This window comes from Ambystoma mexicanum, chromosome 3q (genome assembly GCF_040938575.1).
Source record: "Ambystoma mexicanum isolate Mex_15411 chromosome 3q, UKY_AmexF1_1, whole genome shotgun sequence".
Lineage (NCBI taxonomy): Eukaryota > Metazoa > Chordata > Amphibia > Caudata > Ambystomatidae > Ambystoma > Ambystoma mexicanum.
Genome location: NC_090926.1, coordinates 67,664,078 through 67,684,877, shown reverse-complemented (window position 1 = coordinate 67,684,877; position 20,800 = coordinate 67,664,078). Strand labels below are relative to the sequence as shown.

The window sequence follows — 20,800 nt, the reverse complement described above, 5'->3', positions numbered from 1 at the left end:
TTGGTAAAAGATGTGGACACAATCTAAGGAACCAATTACGGAAAAGAGAACTAGGAAATGTTTCCAAGTATCTTGGAACCAAAATGTTCAAAGGTTTTATATATTGGAAAATTGTGTCCCGCCAATAATTAGACCAGTTTCTCCTTTGATTTGACTGGATTATTAAGTAAGGTATATAAAGAAATATCAGCTAAATGCATCAAATCCAGACATACCTCCTTGCATTTTGCTAAAATCCTGTCAGGTTCCTTGGCAAGGATTTTCAAAAAGAGACAATATTGACTACGATTAACCCAGTAAACACTCACTATGGAAAGACCAGGCCCTCCATTTTACCATGATGGAGAGTGATAAAAGGTCCAGCTCAAAACAGACTACCTGAATCGGGACGCCTCGAGGGAGAGAAAGAACCCTTTTCCAAAATATCCCCTCAATGACGTTCCAGTTCAGGCCCTTATGGTCCCACTGACTTTCTGCCCCATTTACAAGGGTTGGTACCACCTTTTGGTGATAAAAATGTAACAATGGATACATTGAATATCGTCCAAACCTACGATGTATAACCAGCCCCTGGGCAGCAGCAACATTTGCCTTCTGACAGAGGTGGCTTCTATCAGGAGTTTCAGTGTTATCATTTATGCACACCCCAAGAGGCCTATACTCGTTCACCACCAAGAGTGGAAGGGAGTGGTGGAGATGCCAATTGAAGACCACTTTTGCACGCTCAATACCTCCCGTATATGTTATTATGTCCGATTTTTCTGTATCGATTTCGAAGCCATTGGTTTTTGCATACAGTTCCAACATGGCAAGTTGTCTTTGCAGACCTACTGGTGTCTGGTCAAAAAAGGACCAGACTGTCTGCATAAAGAAGCCATTGAATAGCAGCATCACCAGGTCTTGGGGGGAATGAGCAAGCCTTGCATAGATGATGGCCCAGGTCAGCAATTAACAGATTAAATAAAGGGCTAAAATACACCCCTGCTTTAGCCCCCGAAAAGTAGGGATTGGTTGTGATAGCTGACTGGCATGATGTAGGTGAATTTGCATACAGGTTTGACTGTATAGATCTTTAATGATAGCCAACTAATGCACAGGACATACTCATACCTGGAGCGTGCCCCATAAAAGATTGCCATCTACAGTGTCAAATGAAAATTGAAAATCAATGAAGGCTAGGCAGATCGGCTGCCCAGCAAGTAAGGCTCTTTTTTTTTTTTAATGAGGCCCACGACACGCACATTCAAGGAGGTACCCAACCATGCTATAATAATAATCCCAACTGGAATTTATAGAAGCACCCAGATGCCCTAACCCGGGACATTAAGTGTCTCAGGGTCAAGCCTGCAAAGATCTTCCCCATAGTGTCAAGAAGGGCAATCAAATTATAATTTTGTTGATTCAAGTGATCGCCCTTCTTGTTTTGTTTGTTAGTTTGTTTGTTTTTATTATTTGTAGTGCGCACCAGACCCAGAGGTATAAGGACGCAAAGGCATCAAGAGGGTTGTTAAGCTTAGGTTGCATTACAGCGCAAAGTTGTGGTACAGCTTTGGTTACAGTGCTGTGCACATCATCATGATTAAATAAAGCATCAATAAAAATATACAAAAAGTGGGTAAATACTATATACAAAGAGCAGGCAGTAGAAGGGTGTATTATGCATTATGGGCTGTAGGGGCTATAGAGCATACTGAATACAAAGTGTAGTGTTATGGGTCAGTAAGAACGGTATGTATAGAAGGTATGTGTATGACAGTATGTATATAAGGATAGGTCTAGTGGTTTGCGTGTGGTATAATGTCAGATGTCATGTTGCTTAATCCAATGGATAAGGTTGGATCTGAATTGTGGGTAAGGTAAGTCTTCCATTAAGGTAGGAGGGAGGGAATTCCAATGTTGTGCTGCTTTGACTGGAAAGCTGCTTACACCAGACTTAGTGCATTTAAATCTAGACACTAGTAGGAGGTTGGCATTCACCTTTCTCGAGGGTCGGATGGAAGTTTGTCTCGTAAATCTAGCTGTAAGGTAATGTGGGGCGGACTGGTGAAGACATTTATGAGTCAAGGAGACTGTTTTGAGCAGAATTTTATCTTTCGTGGATAGCCAATTGACAGATCTTCTGTGATCAGAAATGTGGGCTTTCTTTGGAAGACTTAGGCCTGCTCTTAGGGCGTTATTTTGTAGGATCTGGATCTTGTCAGTAATGTATTTGTTGCTACCTACGTATAGGGCATTACAATAGTCCAGTTTTGACAGGACCAGGGCTCTCGCTAGTGTAATACAGTTGTTGGATGAGAGGAAGGGCTTGGCTGCACTGATTAATTTGCAAGTGTAGGAGGTAGCGGAGGCCATAGCATTTAATTGTTTTGCGAAGGTTAATGTGGAGTCTAGATAGAAACCCATGGTTTTGACCTCCTTTGCCACAGTGATGTTATTATTGTCAATTTTGAAGGTAGAATAGTTCTGACCTAATTTGTTAAGGTTGGATGAGGTGGCAACAATGAGGAGTTCTGTTTTGTCATCATTCAGGCATAGACCCTGAGATGCCATCCATGCCTGGATGATGAGGTACACTCTGTTCACAAAGGCCAAATTCTTGTTATAATCTCCCGTCAACGGGATGAGGATCTGAGTATCATCAGCATAATTAGTGTAGGTGATACCCAGGCCATCTAGATCCTCAAAAAGGGGCTTTGTAAAAATGTTGTACAGAGTGGGGGATACACAGGAGCCTTGGGGCATGCCGCAAGAAATGGGCATGGGGTTGGCGGCTGCTAGAGAGGAGAAGACACGCATTGTTCTGTTGTTGAGGAAGGATTGGATCCAGCCTACTGCCTCTTGAGAGAAATGGGCTGCGGAGTCCAGGTGGTTACGGAGAATCTTGTGGTCCACCAAATCGAATGCTGCTGAGAGATCAATGCGGTCTTACCCTCGTCTCTTAGAGCGTCTATTTGTGCCTTAAGGTCTATGAGCGCAGTCTACATTCCGTGTTAGGGTCTGAAGCCTGACTGACGAACTCCTAGAAGGTGGTTTTGTTCTAGGTGATGTTGGATTTGTAAATATGCTATTTTATCTAAAATTTTAAGTAGAAATGGCACTGTGGTAATGGGACGGTAGTTAGTTGGTATGGATGGGTCTAGAGTTTGTTTTTTAAGAAGTGAGAGGACCCAAGATTGTTTCAGGTTGTTGGGGATGGTACCTGAGGTGAAGGAAGCGTTTATGAGTTTGGTGATAAAAGGGGAAAGTTTGCGAGCTGCATTTTTAATGATTTGCGCTGGGCACGGGTCGCCATGACAATTGGAAGGTTTAAGGGTGAGGATAACTTTTTCAACTTCTTTGATAGATACTTTGTGAAAGTTGAAGCAGGGTGTGAGTGATGGTGGTGGAGGCAGGACAATCTGAGGCACTGACGCAGCAGTTTTGCTAATATTCATGGCACAATGGAGGGTGTCTTTTTTGTTGTTAATGTTAGCCTGGAGGGTTGTTATCTTGTTGGCAAGGGCATTCTGTATGCTGATGCGCCAGTTTTTGTCCTTGAGGCAAGAGTCTGGGGCTTATATAGGAGATTCTATCTCTTTAAGGATAGCAAATAACTCTTTAGTATTTGACTTGGCTTGAGAAATACAGAGGTTGTAAGAGGTTTGTTTGGCTAAGATGATTTCTTTTTTGTAGAGGGAGGCTAATTTGCTCAGGTTGTTCCTATTGGCATCGGAAGGATCTAGTCTCCAGATTTTTTCACTTTGACGTTTCTCTTGTCTAATGGCTTTCAGATGAGGAGAGAATCACGTATTGACATGTTTTTGGGGTTTGCTCTTCTGATTTTCAGTGGTGCTATGGTATTAAGAGATGTTAGCATCACTTCGTTATAGACGCCTAATATAGTAAATGGGTCTTTGTGGTCTGGAATGGAATCCAGAGTAGGTAGTAATAGAGGGATAAGTCTCTCGGACGTAATGTTTCTTTTATTTATGGTAGTAACAGCTGGCGCTATGATATCAACATGCAGGGGGGGGGTGTGGCCTCAAAGGAGAAGGAGATCAAGTGATGGTCGGACCATGACTGTGGCATTATAGAGGTGATAGTGGTTGGGCAATTATGCGCCGCAATACAATCAAGGGTCCTGCCTTTGATGTGAGTAGCACCTGTTATCATTTGGGCAAATCCTAGTTCTTCTAGGGAGTTGTTAATCTGTGAGGCATTGGAGTCTAAAGGGTCACTATAACCGAGGTTAAAGTCTCCGAGGATAAGGCACTGTGAGGAGTTTTTGAGGTTGTCCGATAGGATATTTGTTAGGTCTTCCTCGAAGGAGCCCAGTGGGCCTGGGGGGCAGTAAATAAGGTGAATGGAAATGGTGTGGGTGTTAGAGATTGTTAGCTTGGCTGTAAGGGATTCACAGGAGTCTGTGTTGTGTGGCAAAAAGAGTCTTAGTGTTAAGTTAGTTTTAGCTATTATAGCGAGACCTCCACCGCGGGAAGTGGTATGATCTAATCTTAGGAGGGTGTAGTCGTCCGGGATGACTAGCATAATTGCTGGGCCTGCTGCAGGGTGAAGCCAAGATTCAGTTATGGCAAGGAGGTCTATATTTTCTGTTTGAAGAAGGTCGGCTATTTCTGCGGCGTGGGCCACCATTGATCGGCGTTTATTAGTGCTCCTTTTATGCCGGTGTGAGTAGGAGGAGCCGAAGGTAACTGGGCCTTGTGTTGACTTCTCAAGGGTGTGATAGGATCACGGAAGAGTCGGCTGTTAAGCTGGAGTGGGTGTTGGGAGTTGGTAGATTTGCATGATAGGGTATTGGCGTTAGTCTGAGGGCCTCTTGACGATTTGGCAGTATGATTGGCAGGAGAATATGATGTTTTGTTAAGGGATCATATATTCTTGGGAGTCTAGCACAGAGTTTGGGGTTTCTCTGTTGGAGACTACAAGGTTTGTTATTAATGTCAGGCTGTTTTGGGCGTTCATGCGCATGGACTGGTGGGAGTGGTGAATGAGACATAGTAGCGTCTTGTGAGGCAATTATATAGAGGAGGGTCCTCAATAGGACAGTGTAAAGCAGTGGCAGATGCATGTTGCGTGCCTCAAAAGGCGGTGTAGTAGCATAGACTCCTAGCAATAGGTTGGTAAATGGACTAGTGTAACATTAGACATATAATACATGAAATGCGTGTATGTACATTGTGTCGTTTAAGCACATTTTACACATTGCATAGGTGTAGGTAGTATAAAACAGTGAGGCAAAGTACACTCTATGGTAACTTACATAAGGTAACAGGACTAAAATGCCAGTTTGAGTGTGGACATGTGGCTGAAGCGGCATGAGATAGTCTAGACGTAGCTAGTAACGTATTATGACACATATGGGGATAAGCAAACAGGTCATGGATAAATTGTAATACATGGCACACTGTATAAATGGTGTTCTCAAGGCATACGTGGATCATTGAGGTATGAGGACGTTGAGGTACATCCTATAGTAATACCATAGCCAGTTTTCAACGTTATAGGGTGTAAGCAGGAGCATAGTAAAGGGTATTGCAGAAATTTAGGTTAGTGATCAGGTGTGCGTGAGCGGCATGTGGAATCAAAGAGGGTTTATAGCAGCATGTATAATTACGGGCAATCAATCAGGTTGCTCCTAGGACAGTACAGGTCAAGACATCTCCTGTTTAGGCATATCTGCAATCAGTAAGGCGGGATAAAGTTATCTTTGGCAGTGGTCCATGGAGATCGATATTATGGTTCGTAAGTAGGGGGTTTTGCCGGTTTACAGCGTAACACGTCAGCACGCCGGGCCACGCTCGGTCAGCTCAGTCAGAGGATGGCCTTCTCTCTAGGCCTTACCTCGTTGGCCGGCTCTCGTCTGCCGGCGATTCGTTACGAGGGTAAATGGGGTGGCCAGCCAATCCAGTGGCTCCAGCAGCCAAAGTATAGTCAGGCACACGGTGGGGGCAAAGTCAAGCGCAGGATGCTCTTACCGCGGCGGCCATCTTAGAATATGCAGATCAGTCGAATTTCGATCGTGATGTTAGCTCACGGCTGGTTCAATAAGGATGGATGGTGCACGGGTGGATGCACGGATGGTGCAGGCACGGTGCTTCAGCTTCAATTCAAATTCGAATTTAGGGGCTAGAAACTGCGATGCTCAGAGGGGCTCATAGGCAGCTGATATGCCTAGAGCTTACCTCGGCATCTCGGCAGAAGGGCTACTGCTCCTGCAGCATGCAGTGCGGGTGTGGAGCTCCTGCTCCTTTTGTGGAAGTGGGAGGACAACTAACCTCTTCCAAGATGATTGGGAGGGCAACTAACCTCTTCCAAGATGATGGCATGCGTCTAGAATCCAGGATCCTCCCAAACAGGGACTTAAGAATCTCAGCCCAGGCCAACGGATAGGTATTTAACACCACATTCGAAAGGCCGGCGGGCCAGGTGCACGAGAATTGCTGGCCTTGGTGATCACCAATAAGATGTCCTCTCTATCAAAAGTGAGGAGCCATTCATTTTCCAATACTGCAGAGGGTAATGTGAGAAACCTGAGGGCGTTCTCACTGACAGACCCCAGGGGTCCTTTGTTCAGGTGGCCAGGGGAGGGCCATTGCGCTTGGATACAGACCCTGGGGGTGGACAAGCACAAGAGGATCACCTGGGCAGGGGGTCCTTGCAGACTATCTGAGGAATGCCCTCGGGAGAGACACAGTATTCCCCCCCTTTCCAGTACACGTCTACCCAACATCCCCACAGTCTTCTTGGGATGTTAAACAAGAACCCATCTATCCACAAACATACGCCTGCCTCGCCAACGTGACAACATTACACCCAATTTGCACCGAATTACCTAGGAACACAACTCCCATAATCCCCCATCACTTCTCTTTACCAAAACCACTGAGACGTAGAAGAGAGGTACTGAGAGGTTGAAGATTTCTCAATACCAAACTGAGCGACAGAAGACAGACTGCCCCATGTGAAGAATGGACTGTCCCACTAATAGAAACCGGCAAGGTCAGGCCTCCCGTGATAATCAGCATTACCTGAGACCTATTAAGCCTCCCACTCAGTATAAAAGGCAGGGCACACAGACACACTGTGAGCGAGTTAGGGATGCTGCACGGAAGCCAGAGGGTGAGAATTTGAGCTGGAGAGACCCTCAAAGGCCTGGAGGAAAAAGGACTGTCTGATTGCTGGGCCTGCGCCGTGTGGAGACGGAACTGTACCTCCAGGGAGCCAAACCAGGGGCAGCTGGGGTTACCTGGCGGTGCCCACACCAGAGCTCCTCCCCTGGGCAAAGCAGGACGCCCTGACCTTTGAGGGGCAGGGACAAGGGTGAGAACCTGACCTCAACAAGTATCCCTTTGAACTCCTGCAGCTCCCAAAACGCTGCAATGCCGTTCGGGGAGCTAGCAAAGTCGGAGCACAACAGGGAAAAGTGCAGTGTGGGACTTGAAGTCCAAAGACTTTAAATTTGGCAAATCACGAGGGGTCCGAGCCCCACTGAGAGAGACCCGTGTGGGCACTGTAAAAAGAAGGGTGGTCCGAACCCGACTGAGGGAGACCCCTGAGCAGGAAAGATACCGGTGGCCATCGCAGGTGAACGACCAAATTGGGGAGATGAAGCAACCGATGTGGCATCGCCCTTGGCTCCCAGAACAAGGACGTGAAAGCAGAAATCAACCCAGCCGGTGAGTGAGAGGGATTCATGGAAGGCCGGTCTGTGTTGAAATTGAGGAACTGTGAAATACCATTGTTCAGTGATAGAAAGTAACGGAGTGGTCCTGCTTAAGAGGAAAAGATGCATTTTCGAAAGCCTCCGTCACAGGGACCTGTGTTAGGTAAATGAATTGAACTGTGTCTGGAAAAGGGGGAAATCTAACAAGGCAAATGGTTATCATTGTGGAATACAAGAACCAAAATGCACTTTGTTTATTGAGAAAAGTTAAGAAAAGTTAACCGCACGGTTGAAGATCTTTGGGAAATGTATCTGAACTTTAAAAGCAAGCTGAACGGAATGTTAAAAAAGGCTCGAGCCCGACAGAGGGAAGCCTATGAAAGTTGAAAGAGGAGAGAGAACCACAGGTACCAGAAAGCAGTGCAAGCAAGAGAAACGTGTGAAAGCGAACTGTCTGAAGGAAGGTAAATTAAATTGAAACCAAGTGTACCTGCGAAGGTCTTTGTAAAATCCATTGTAGAGTCGGAAGTCTTCGATTTAACCATTTAACCAACTTGGAAGGAGAGGTCCGAGCCCGACTGAAGGAGACCTATTGTGAACTTGTGTATGGAAGGGTCCGAGCCAAGCTGAGGGAGACCCATGACAAGCGGTGAACCCACAAACTTGTGAACTTTGAACTCCTGAAGAAAAGGAACCTTTGTTTTTGTATGTAACTCAGGTAACCCAGGCACCCTGCAACCAAGAGACTTTGGGGAGCAAAGAGACATTGGGCCTCATTACGAGGTTGGAGGTAGTCATGGCGCTATGGTCATGGTGTCTGGTCCCGTTCAATGGGGATTTACCGGTCTATTCTGACATTTGCGGGACCGGTAAGTCCCCATTGAAAAAGCCATTCCCCATAACCATTTCAGCCCCCATAGGGCTCAATGGGAAGGGGGAAGGTGCTAATAACGGTACCGCAAATTGCAGTAACGTTATTAGCTCTGAAGTCCCTTATCGGGTCCCCTCCATAACGCCTGGTAAAACCAGGCGTTAGGGGACCCGCTAAGGGACCTCGTAGTAGGGCAGTAAGGGATTACTGGCACCGGTGCCCTTACCCGGTGCCGGTAATCCCTTACCGCCTACCTCGTAATGAGGCCCATTGTTGTGTAAGGCCCTGGCTTGTGTCCTGAGCTGCACCCTTGTGCCAAAGAAGCTAGAGTGTATCCTCTTGCCAGAGTGTGCCACCTTGTCCCGTGCTGAAAACATGGGAAAGGGAACTACAGTGCTCAGTCACCCTGACATAATCTTTCTTGAACACTATTCCTTGTGCATACACATTTTCCACACACATTTTGTTACATTAAACTAAAGGCTGGTAATAGGTTTTGTTAGCATAGGCCAATCTGTTTTGATAGACTACATTAGGACTGTGTTATTTATTATTTGATGGTCGAGCGTGCTCCCATACTAGACACAGGGCAAGATAGCCATTGTTCCAACACCTTTTCGAGAACAATAAAGGTTTTCCAAACGTAACTTTTGCGTCTGTCTTCCTTTTGATACGATGGGTTCCTCACATTACCTGGACGCCTGTGATTGGCTGTTTAAACAGCTCTGTAAAATAATGTATTCATTTATATAGGATTAACCTGTAGTGCAGATTTCTGCATAGTCTTTTGTAAGCAGGGCCCAGATCTCCGAGGAGTTTTTGGCAGCCAAGGCCGCCAACATTTGCTCTGCATCATTCTGTGCCAATATGCACTTATGAGTTATGACCTATAAGGCAATTCTTGAAACTTTGTTTTAGAAGTCTTATTTTGTTTTATCGTAAAAAAGGGTTCTGCGCCACAGCATTTCTAACAACTGATGTCAACTTTCTTTTCTCTGCTTGAACCACTACATTGAACCCATGTTTGTGACCAAAGTGCTGCTTCACCACGTTAGTTTGTTTAACAACAAAAAGGTTCAAAATATTGAATAAAGTGTCAGGTGACCAGCTAGGAGAGCTCCCACTGATGTCAAAGGCCTCTGTAAGGTGCTTATTAAGAACTACCAGCAAATCCTCAGATCATCTAAAGCAATTTCTACCTGAAGGAATGGCTACTACTGGAGTAAAATAATTGCTCTGATGGACTGGCAATGTAATCTCCCATGCGGTCAATACTAGATCATGATAACTGTTTTTCTGTGCAACAACTCGTATTTCTGCTATAAGCATAACAACATTACTTGTGACAAAATAGTAAATAGATGGTGGCAGATTGGGTACATCTGGTCGTTACAACATCCTTTCATCGCGGGATGTTTTTTTGCGGATTATTTTCTGCCAATTTCTTTTTCCGCCAAAAAACTTCTCTTTTTTTAGGGGGGGTTTAGTAAATTATATATATGGGATGTGGGTGTTTGGGAATAAATACAAATTACAAATGAAAGAAAATGGGAGGGTGGAGGGGGGGGGGGGGGGGGGGTGGTTGAGGGCAACCCCCCAAAAATAATTTTAAAACATTTTGATGGGTTTTTTCATTTAAAAAATCACGGTAAAAAATAGTAGAGTTGATAGATGGTGTTTGGGAAGCTCATATGTTTTTTTCCTGGCCATAAGAGTATCCACCTATCGATTTCAAAAATATCCTCCCAAGGGACGAAGCTGAGGACCTGCTTCCAGTACAGTCTCGCTGACTACCCTTGATGGAACATGTAAAATGACTCGGTCCAGTTCTTTGTCATTTATGAACTCAATCTAGGCAATGTGCCTTGATTTAATTGCTCTTAGACAAGGCAGAATATCAAATAAACCCAACACATTTGCGCAATTCAAGGCAATATAATCACTCGAGTCCACTAGCCGCTCTAGTAAAAGATATACTTTTTAATATTGGGAGTGTGCAAAGGTGGTTATGTGAAAGGACCTGGTCAAGAGTTGAGGTATATTTCTGCAAAGGGCCGCAAGTCTTTGGCAAACCAGATAGCCGTTCCTTTTCCAACCTCCCCTTCTCTAGATCCCGAAATCATAGGACCTACATCTAATAATCGACCCCACTGTTGGTCAGGGAAACGCTTGTTGGAAGATTGATGTCTTTGTGTCTGTTGTAATCTCCTCTGCTCCATAATCACAGGTTGTTGAATGTAATCGTCTGCAAGTTCAACTGCTCCACAGATTGCAAACTTTGCTTGACTACTCTTGATTTAGTATGAAGAGTTGTAGGAAGAGCGTGCTGGTCCTGGGGTACAGGCTGTGAGTTTGATACTAGTACAAGCTTAGGTTAATTTGCTTCAACAAAATAGGTGGTGATCTCCAATAATTCTGCTTGTATAGATAAATTAAGATCAGACTTGATGAGCAAATAATCTTCTAACAGGCTCTAACTGGCTTTGGGGCTTGAGATCTGTAGTGGTTTCGGGGTGGCTTTCTTTTTGCTAGTTAACATGTGACCTCTTTACCCGATATAGGTCCTAGGTAGGGTTAGGGCCCTCAAACGTTATCTCGAGGCACTAGTACATGGTTTATATGTAGTTTTTGGATTTTCTGTTTTTTTTTCCCCTCTGGTTAGTCTCAGGGATTCCGTTCTTCCTTTTTGAGAATATGCCAAAATTCTGATGTGGCTCACTTGGATCAGTTACTACAAGAGCGACACCTGTGGGAGATAGTGCACCTATCGATGATTCCAGCTGTATTTCATTTGGAAGGCTAAAAGGCAAAGGGATTCTAATAAATGGTTATCTAATATATTCATGGCTGTTGAACCTTGAGATATCATGACCTTTCGCGGACAAGACTCTAGTTGTATAAGTTCCTCTGTCATCACCGATTTATTCAAAACCATTGTACATCTCTGAGTAAATGGTATGGGCAGTGAGGAAACAGACAGATGCCCTTCAATAAGAGACGTTTGAGTTAAACAGTGAGAACAGGTCTGCTTGATTTGAGATTTTAACGTTCAAAGATTCATATAGTTTCAACATGGTCAGAATAGTAGTGTTCATGATCGACAAAGCCGAGCCAATTGCTACAGTTGGTCCCGCAGACAGACCAAACAAACGTCTTGGTGTGGGTTGGACAGAAGAGATTGACGATTCAGCCAAACTCTCCAGAGATTCTGGAAAGAGGGTGGGGGGTCGCAGACAGGTTATTCTCCTGTGTAGATGTTAGATGTGGGGTAGAGGAGCCAGAAATCGGCAACACTTCCCCTGAAGCAAATAGCAATTGATTGCTCCCCTCCACCAACAAATAAATATTGTACCGTAAAGGCACAGCCTGCTCCTCTTGCCCTTGATAATAGATTAGCAATCTCTTGTCCCTTTGTTCACGCTCAACTGATCCCTGATGCAATGATTGCTGATTAGGGACAGTTCCTGCTTCGGTGGTAGCCGATGAGTAGGTGGGAAGAAAAGGCAGGGATTGAGTCTCTTCCCATGGAATATGGTGTAAAACCACTCTTAATTCCTCAACTCTATCTGGGCTCTGAATCAGCGTCGGGAGTTTGTCTTGCCGCAAAATGTGTTCAGTCAAATTATCCGCCAGATTCTACTCCTGCTGTTCTTATCACGCCACTATGTTGACAAGGTTTGGTGCCATAAGACCACTAAGGTGGGGATGGGTGCAGTATAAATACTTATTAACATAACATAACATGCGTGTCTCAGCCGCTGCTTTAAGGGCACACAATGAAGATTGAGTTCGTAGAGCACCACCTTGAGAAAAGGTAGTAGAACTAGTTAGATAACGAGGACAATGGATGGGGTCTAAGTTGAGCTTCAGAGCCAAGAAGAGAAGCAACCAACAATGAACCTCCATCCTGTCACTGGTTCTTTTTATATTCTAAATGGCCATATGAAAGGAAGAGGACATCGGCCAATAGGATCAGGATGCTACATCACACAGGTGCCTAAAGAAGAGGGAAAAAGATCAGCATGGCAGAAACTTAGAATTGACTCCAATCAAATTCCTTTCTAAACCCACCTCTCATAGAGGTGGCGAAATTGACAAAGGGCACACAACACAGAACAGCAACAAAGCCCCACACCACCACACTTGATGCCATCAAGAAATGCGATAAAAAACACTGCTCAGCACACTGCCATAAGGATCCTGATACCCCTGCCACAATGCTGCACTCGCCTCATGATGATCCCTGCACACAATGCTTTGCCACCTCAACGCCCAACAATCTCAAACCATATGCAGATATCATGAAAATGCCCAGGCCCCAAGCTATTAATTGGTGCACTGCGACACAGATGCTGTTGTGTGATATTGCAACAGGGACCGTTCTCTTTGTTAAGGTCAAAGGGGTAAACATTTTAAACTCACACTTTAAGATCCACTTTTCCTTCCTGAAACAGACAGCTGAGCCATTCAGAATCAGTACATAAGATTTTATCCCCTCTGTACTCATGTTTAAAGCTTTTTGTTTTGACTATTCTGTTTGTTATAGAGCACCATAGTTTACAAACGGAGCACCAGGACATTACAAAGTAGTTATAGCGCATCGGTTTTCAGAACCACATTTATCTCTTAAGAAGCTGATCGTGTATCTGCAAGGTGCATGGTGCTTCTGGAATGCAGCACACATCACTATCTATGTTGTTTGCATGTTAGTCCAAAAAGAAGCATCAGAATCAACAACTAATTGAATTATGTCCTACACCAACACTCCTACAACTAACCTCAAACATTTCAAAGTCTGCTCGATTGACAAAAGATGCCCCGTCTGCAAAATTATTAGTTTTAAAACAATTTAGCAATACGGCTGAAGAGGGGTAATCTCTAATGGTCTTGCATCTCGAACAGTACACCTGCCTCAATATGTATTCTTTACCTGTGCTGGGGCCATTATTTACTTCCCGTTCTCCTGTGTCCCTAGGATGGTTCAGTTGCAGGCTTTCTTCTCTTTTTATCCTTCTTAACTCCTCATGACTGGCAGCTGTATCGGATGAGACACCTGTTTAAAAAATCCAATGGAGAATGGTTTGCAACACGTCTCAGTATCTCTCTCTTCTTGGTATCACTCCGTAGATTTCACATGCATTAATATCCTGCTTTCCTGTGACTGGATGTCTTGTCTTTATCCTGTGTCGCTCTCATCTACTTTCCCTTGCTTATTTTTGGTCAGTCGCTCTATCTTTTTCTTTCTCTTTATTCTGTGTTTTCCTCACCCCTCTCTTTCTCTCCCTTGTACATTGCTCTGTTTTTCTCTGCAATGTGTCTAATATCTCTCTTGGCTGTGTTTCAATTTCTCTACTCCTTTACCTTACACTTCCTTTCCTTACCTCTCTACTTTGTTTATCTCCCTCTGCTAGTCTTTTCTTTATCCATTTGCTCTTTCCAATGTATCTCCATTTTCCCTCTATGTATATCAACTTCTTTTCCTCCCGTAACTATATCTCGCTTTCTTCTATATCCCCTGCTTGTCTCTCCATTTCCCCTATGGCATTTACTAGGTTGCCTCACTGTCTTTAACTCCCTGCCCTGTTTCTCTGTTTGATTTCATTTCCTTGGCTATGTTTGCATTTGTACCTCCTGGATATTTAGAGTTCAGGCTTTCACTCATACATCTGCCCCTAGCTCTCCATCTATTGCCAATGCACACTCACCACTAGCTCTTAATTTCCCACAATTATCCTTTCTAAGGGCTTCTATCAAATTCTCAATTCCAACAACTTTCGTTTACGGCCCCACCCTTCTGAGCTCACTTTAGTGTTCCCTTTCTATTTTTCTATCTCTGCTCCATCTCTTTCTCCATTCTTTGGTGGTCAGTCTCCTCCCTCCTCTAAGTTGTCTTATTTGCTTGATCTTTCATTCGTGTCTCCCTAATTCTCAAATTTTGAGAGTTGTTTCATTTTCTGTCTTTACTCTAAGATGACATGCCTGCTTGCACCTATCCATCAGCTTTCATAATGGGACCTTAAATTATTGATCCCACCATCCCCAAAAATCACATATTTGAGAATGCATTTATACCGCGTCTCTGTTCAGAGTCCAGGGTTCCCACATTGGTCACCTCTTGCTTTTCTTTTGATTGCAATGAGAAGACAGTATTGGCAATTAGCGGACCTGGAAAATTAAAAAAGCAGAAGTTAACAAATCAGCTACAAATGCTTATGTAGGTACGAAAAATGTACATTTGTAACAGGTGACAAGATTTGGAAGATTGAACTGAAAACTAACAAACAGCAGACTAACATTGTTTGTCTTATTTCAATAGGTTATTGTTTACAAGTGTTCAGATATACACTATATTCCATTCATCTTCTATGAGCAGCATAAAGGATGAAATATTGTGGCAATAAGCCCCGAGCCAGCGGGCCATTACCGCCTAAGGTAATGCCCCCAGGGCCCATAGTTATTAGGCACTAATGGCCCACCGGCGAGGGGCTTATTGCCATTAGTATTCCCGGGTTTTAGCCCCAGGATACTAATGGCGCTGTTACTTTTTTCAATCAGCTTTTGTTTTGCCGGTTGAAAAAAAGCAGCGCTGCAGTACGCGTTCGTTCTAGAAAGACTACAACGTGCGTAATGCTTCATTACTACGGATCAACAGCGTGCCATTTTGGCCGCAGTAGATCCATAGTAATGAATGGAGATGTGAGTGAGGAAGCCTCACTCGACCCGGCGCACGATGCACGCAAATGTGTACACAAGATTACACTGTGATAGGGCTTGAAATCGAGGCAATACACTATCCTGTGGCATCAATTTTTTAAAACTCCCCAAATGTAGGCATCTAACCAATAACATAAGGGTACAACCAATATGACGGAAATACCCTAATTACTCCCCCCCACAACCCTTTCAATAGTGTGCAAAGTAGACAATAGATATTCATTCATTTGTTCAACCGAACACAAGCACAAAGGTTGATGATGGCACTTGCATGTTCCCCAAACTCACCAACCACTGCCAGTGTCAAGCCATCAAGAAGATCAGAGAATTGAGAGAGGTAATGAAAGAGAAGTAATGAAAGGATGGGTTACAACATGACTCGAATAGTCCATGGGTTGGCTTTGGCTTTGACAGAGCCAATCCCATTGTTCAGCTTCAGTCAGTCAGGCCCAGAAAGGGTTCTCAGACCCTATGAAAGGGCTCACGTCTATTTCGGGTGTCGTAGTTCATTCTTTCCACCTGCACCAGATCAGAAATTCTCTCAATCCAGTGGACTGTCCGAATGGTAGGTGGAGAAGCCAAACAGCTGTGCAGGATAAGTTTTTTTGCTGACATTATTCAATATTTTACTTGTGGTTTACTCATTGCATTTACGTTTGAAAGGTCATAAAACAGTAAAGTGTAGTGATTGCAAATTGTCTGGACGACAACCAATGGCATCCTTTATGTAACTTCCTTACAGAGCTGTTCGACCTTGGGGCATTCAATGGGCATGTCTATGTCTCTTTGCGTTTATCAGCTTTGCTAAGTGCCCAGTAGGTGCTCCAGAGCATTCTCTGTTGTGTATGTATGTATACAAGACATGGTGGCTGACTGACATGATTCCAACAGTAGGTTTCATTCAGTTCTAAATGCAGTTCCAACTCCCAGGCCACACAGGCTTTGTACGCAAGAGGGGCTTTAACCGTAACCACACAAAGGGTTATCGTGGCAAGCAGACGGGAAACTGCAGCAAGGGCAGGGTTCCATCAGGGCTATGTAAAGCAGAAGGGAGAACAGAGTTTAATGCCTGGCAAATTCTGAGGTAATTCAATAACTCTGCATCAGTGCCGTGGTGCCTAGAAAAATGATCTCCTTTAACATGCTTTTTTATCTTTGTAAATATATTACATGCATTGTATGCCTGCCTCAAAAATGTTGTTTTCCCATTCATGCAGATGTGCTTATTTCTACCAGATAGGACCTTTTGCTTTTAGTTGAAACTGTAGATTCACTCTCTTTAGGATTCCTTGGAAGGACAACCGGATGAAGAGGAAAGAATTAATGAAGTCCTGTTAGGGAGTTTTACAAAAAGTCCACCTTGGGCAGGACTTTAGAAGACTTACACTTAGGTGCACAGGGCTCCAGCTCTTAGTATTAGCCTGAACCACACAGGTTTTGTTGGTAACAATGGCTGAGCAGCCAGGGAGGAAGGGCTGTAGGGATGTACAAATAACTTGAGTATACACCAAGAATATGCCAAAGAAACTCTGACACACAAAGATTTATATACAAATCGTGGTTTATTTTATATATATACTAAGGTAAAGGTAATTTCTTCGGAAAGGTAGTACTTTAATTCACAATGTGTAACTTAGAAAAATCAATGAAATATTCACAGTACTTGTAGAAGGGCAGTAAGCAATTCAAAAGGTAAGTAAAACACGTTTATAACTTTTGAAATATCCGTTTCAGGTAATCATTAATGAAACAAGACCAACATAAAGAAGTTAATACTTGCAATATTTTCACAGAGGCCTTAGGCTTTAGTAGTCCATTCCCATCTAGTAATGATTATCTCAGGGTCAGAATGGAGGGCCAAACAAGCATGGCACAAGCTGTAGAAAGTAAAAAGATCAAGAGGAAGCCTTCAGTAGCATGTAAATAACACATATTGTTGTAGAAAAGGTTCAGGCAAGGCTCTGTGAAGGCGCACAGGCATTTGGCCTGGGCGATCGTGGGTGGGCAAACTCCCAAATACACAAATCAGAATGCCAGCAACACAGGAGTGGCAAAGCAACTCTTAGCTAAGTTCTACCAAGAGTCTCATAGTACATTAAACGTGATGAAGAGCATGCAGCATGATGCCCCTGCGATGCAGCAGCACAGACTGTGTCACTGGATTATTGGTCAGGCATTGCAATTTTGCCAATGGAGGTCCAGAAGGAGCCCACCAAAGTTTCAGGAAGATTCAGTCTTCGGAAGGCGATGTACTGCACAATGGCCACAGGTCCTAGGGTATTGGCGATTTAAAGCCAGTAAAGGTCACAGCTCGTCGTGGAATGGCTTGAAATGCAGGTCGTCTTCAGCCTGATTGGACCCACCAGTCTGATGGAGGGAGTCATACTTTTCAGGGCTCTCCTGATGCTTGGACGAAGGGGGTCAGACAGCAGCGATTACTTAGAAGGCATCTCCGGTCGGCTGCAGGCATCTCTCCTCTTCTTCCTCGCCCATTCTTCAGGTCCAGTGGTCAGCTTGTCTTCAGCCTCAGGATTTATGTCTCTTATACAGGAACCCAGACAATCAGCACCCATGCAGCATTCAAACTTTGGGTGGTGGCTGTCCTTTCAGGACAGCTAGCCTTCCAGTTGGAACTGGCACCAGGCAAGCACAGCAGGAGAACAGCAGAGTTTCAGAGTTCCCCCCCGTTTCCTGTTCTCACAGACACACTTGTGCCTTGGCTGGCTTTATAATGGGATACCGCTGAAAGACAAAAGTCAAAAAAAGGCTTTACCCACCCTGCACGGCAGAAGTAGTACCAAGAAAGGACAAGCCATCTTGAACTGGCGAAAAAAGAACACTGTCACCATTTTGGATCAAGGATGACTCTTCTATGCATTACCGCAGCGGTGCGTACAGCCGGGAAGTACAAATTGCACAAAAGTAGGTAGGATACAACCACTGCCACCAGCCATTCAGATTAGCTTGTCAAGGGATACAGTGTAGCACCTCAGCACTCCACATAAGGTGGGGAGTGCTGATCGCACAATACAAAAAGATAGGGAAGATTAAAAATATCCCCCTACCCTTGGGAACATGTGTTCTTACCAGGAATATAACAGAAAATAAAAAGGGAAGCCCAAGGGTCTCCAAGCAACACTGCACAGAGTGCTGTGTGCTGCAAAAGTAATTGACAGATACCACACAACTTGGAGGAAAGCATGACTTCAAGAAAAAGGTATAAAAAGAAACACAAAAGGATGCCAAAGATAGGGTAGAAGAATGAATGAGTGTGGAAAAAGTTTCCCACTCACTCAGGAGAAATGACAAAACAAAAAAAATCCCCAAGTGTACTTCAGTATTTGGTACCAACTACTTCTACTTTGGAGAAGGAGCCATATTGCTTTATCACTGACCTGAGTCATGGAATAGATATTTGTTGGAAGGAGATAAACAGCTCAATAATACGTTTCATTAAGGGCATTTAACCGCTATTCCAAACTGCTCAAAACCTTTAATTTCCTCTTGCGAACCAATGGCGATTTCAAGTAGCACAAGTTTGAAATAAAAATAAGTGGTGATATTAGGCAGCCTTATTTAATGCCTTTCCTCAGTTTAATTGTTTCTGATTGCAGGATGTTGAAACGGTATCTTTGTGCATGAGGTAGACGGCTTCCAAAGAGTCGCAAAAGGATTTACCAAAATTCAAAGCCCTGGAGATATTAAAAACCCATTGCTAACTGACATTGTAGAAGGATCTGCCTCGAGGCTCAAGTAAAAGAAGTTGATCAGATCTCATAGGTGCGTGCTATAAGAAGTCCAGCTCTTGCCTCATATTACTCTTCCCAGAACATATTGTTACATAGCTGTTCTGATGCCTTTAACAAATTACTTTCACCACTGATGACAGCCAATTGCCTCATACTTTTTTAAGCACCTTGGTTTTTGAGGCTAATCAATAGTTCCTGTGGAACTATTCAAGAATGGGGCAAGAGAATCATGTTCGGACATCAAAGATTCTGAGAAGGATTTATCTTGAATTGTATATTGCGTATAGGCCCAGGAGCTTTCACTCAATTTCTGGTAAATGTCTGATGATAGGCCACTGAATTCAGTTTATCTACTAGTCTTCTTTGAAGCAACGGATTTAAGCACCTCTCCCAATTATATTTTTTATCCGGACGGTCTTTACTGACTTGGACAGTCTCAGAAAGTCGGGACTATCACAGAATTGTCTGCCAGAGATTGATCATATGGGAAAATTGCAAATAGTTCATAAAAAGTAAAATATAAATATTAATCTCGGTTCTCCTTGACCATGCCACCAGAGTCCTTTACCAAGTGGTTAAACGTAGCCTTGTGTAGTGTTGTCAACCTGTGTTCATACTTTGATGCCTCCTTCCCAATGTGATGCTTTTATTCTTAGAGGCAAATTCTGCTTTCCTTCTTCTTGCTTTAACAAATACTTTTCTTTTCAATTTCGTGTTTTATAGTATGGTTTAGGCAATTTCCCAGTTCCTTTTTCTGTCCAGTGTTCATGTTGACTCCAAAGTTCCTATAACTAGCTTGATGTTATCATTCTCTCTAATGAACAGTCCCCTTAGAAAGGTTTAAGCATTTTGAGAATACAGGAATTCAAGGTCGACTGTGAAAGATAATAGCCAGGAAAACGTATGTCTTTTTCAGCTGTTTCCACAATAATCTGATCCCTCGTGAGAAATGGTTTAAGTCTCTACTTTGTTCTTTTTATCTCATATCCAGGGTTAGTGTACAGCCAGTTACACAAACAGAGGAAGGGACAAGCAAGAGGAGTGAAGTATAGTTTACCTTCGCCATACAGTCCATTTGCATCCCTACATCTGAAATTAGCAGAGAAAGACAAAGCTGGGGAGGTGTATATAGAAGAAGAGGAATATATCATTGATATACTAGGTTGCTGAGGTGGTGCCCCAAGAGTGCAATACAATCAAAGTGGTTTTGTGACTAGTAACAGTGTGGCACTAAAGAAAACCAGGAGGACACTGGAAGTTGCTGTGCCAAATGACCTTCAACTTTTCATCTTCAAGTTAGGGGACCTGTTCATCCTTCTGCCACGCTTTTTCCAAACACAAAGAATTTCCATGAACAGGCTAAACAAGAAACCAATGGTTAGGAATGTCAGGGGAAAATGACTTCCCTCTGCAAATGTTAATTCCAGTAGACCAAGAAAGACCTTTTGAAAAATGTGAGAAAAATGGGAAAAGAGTCCACGTGTTATAGACAAAGGGGCAAACTGTTCATCAATAACATGTAAACATTTGCTTCGTGTTCCATTGTCTTCTGAATCTGTGCGAGCTCTATGTATTGCTAATATTCAATGATCCATCCTGCGACAGAACCACTAACAGAAATCACAAGACCAATCTCAGATCATCAGGCACTATTTTCAAGCCCTTTGTCAGGAGTACATTTATTAGGAAATGATTTTTAAATTGAGGTGCACCATTGATTGAACTCCAGAGTGTTTTCCTAGCCATCCCACATGAGCATGAAAATTAAGTGACAGCATTACTGCAGCCATAACAATCCGTAGACAA

General features: G+C 43.6%; 1 protein-coding gene across 2 annotated transcripts in view; it reads right to left on the bottom strand.

Moving 5' to 3' along the window:
* LOC138582135 (zinc finger protein 282-like) overlaps positions 1-20,800 on the bottom strand; it is a 176,157-nt gene that overhangs the window by 38,110 nt on the left and 117,247 nt on the right. For both annotated transcript variants that reach the window (XM_069653146.1, XM_069653147.1), the window contains exons 3-4: positions 14,604-14,696; positions 13,462-13,584 (exon numbers count right to left, since the gene is read on the bottom strand). In XM_069653146.1, the coding sequence (XP_069509247.1) occupies positions 13,462-13,584; positions 14,604-14,696 (216 nt within the window). The remainder of the gene's footprint in view (positions 1-13,461; positions 13,585-14,603; positions 14,697-20,800) is intronic.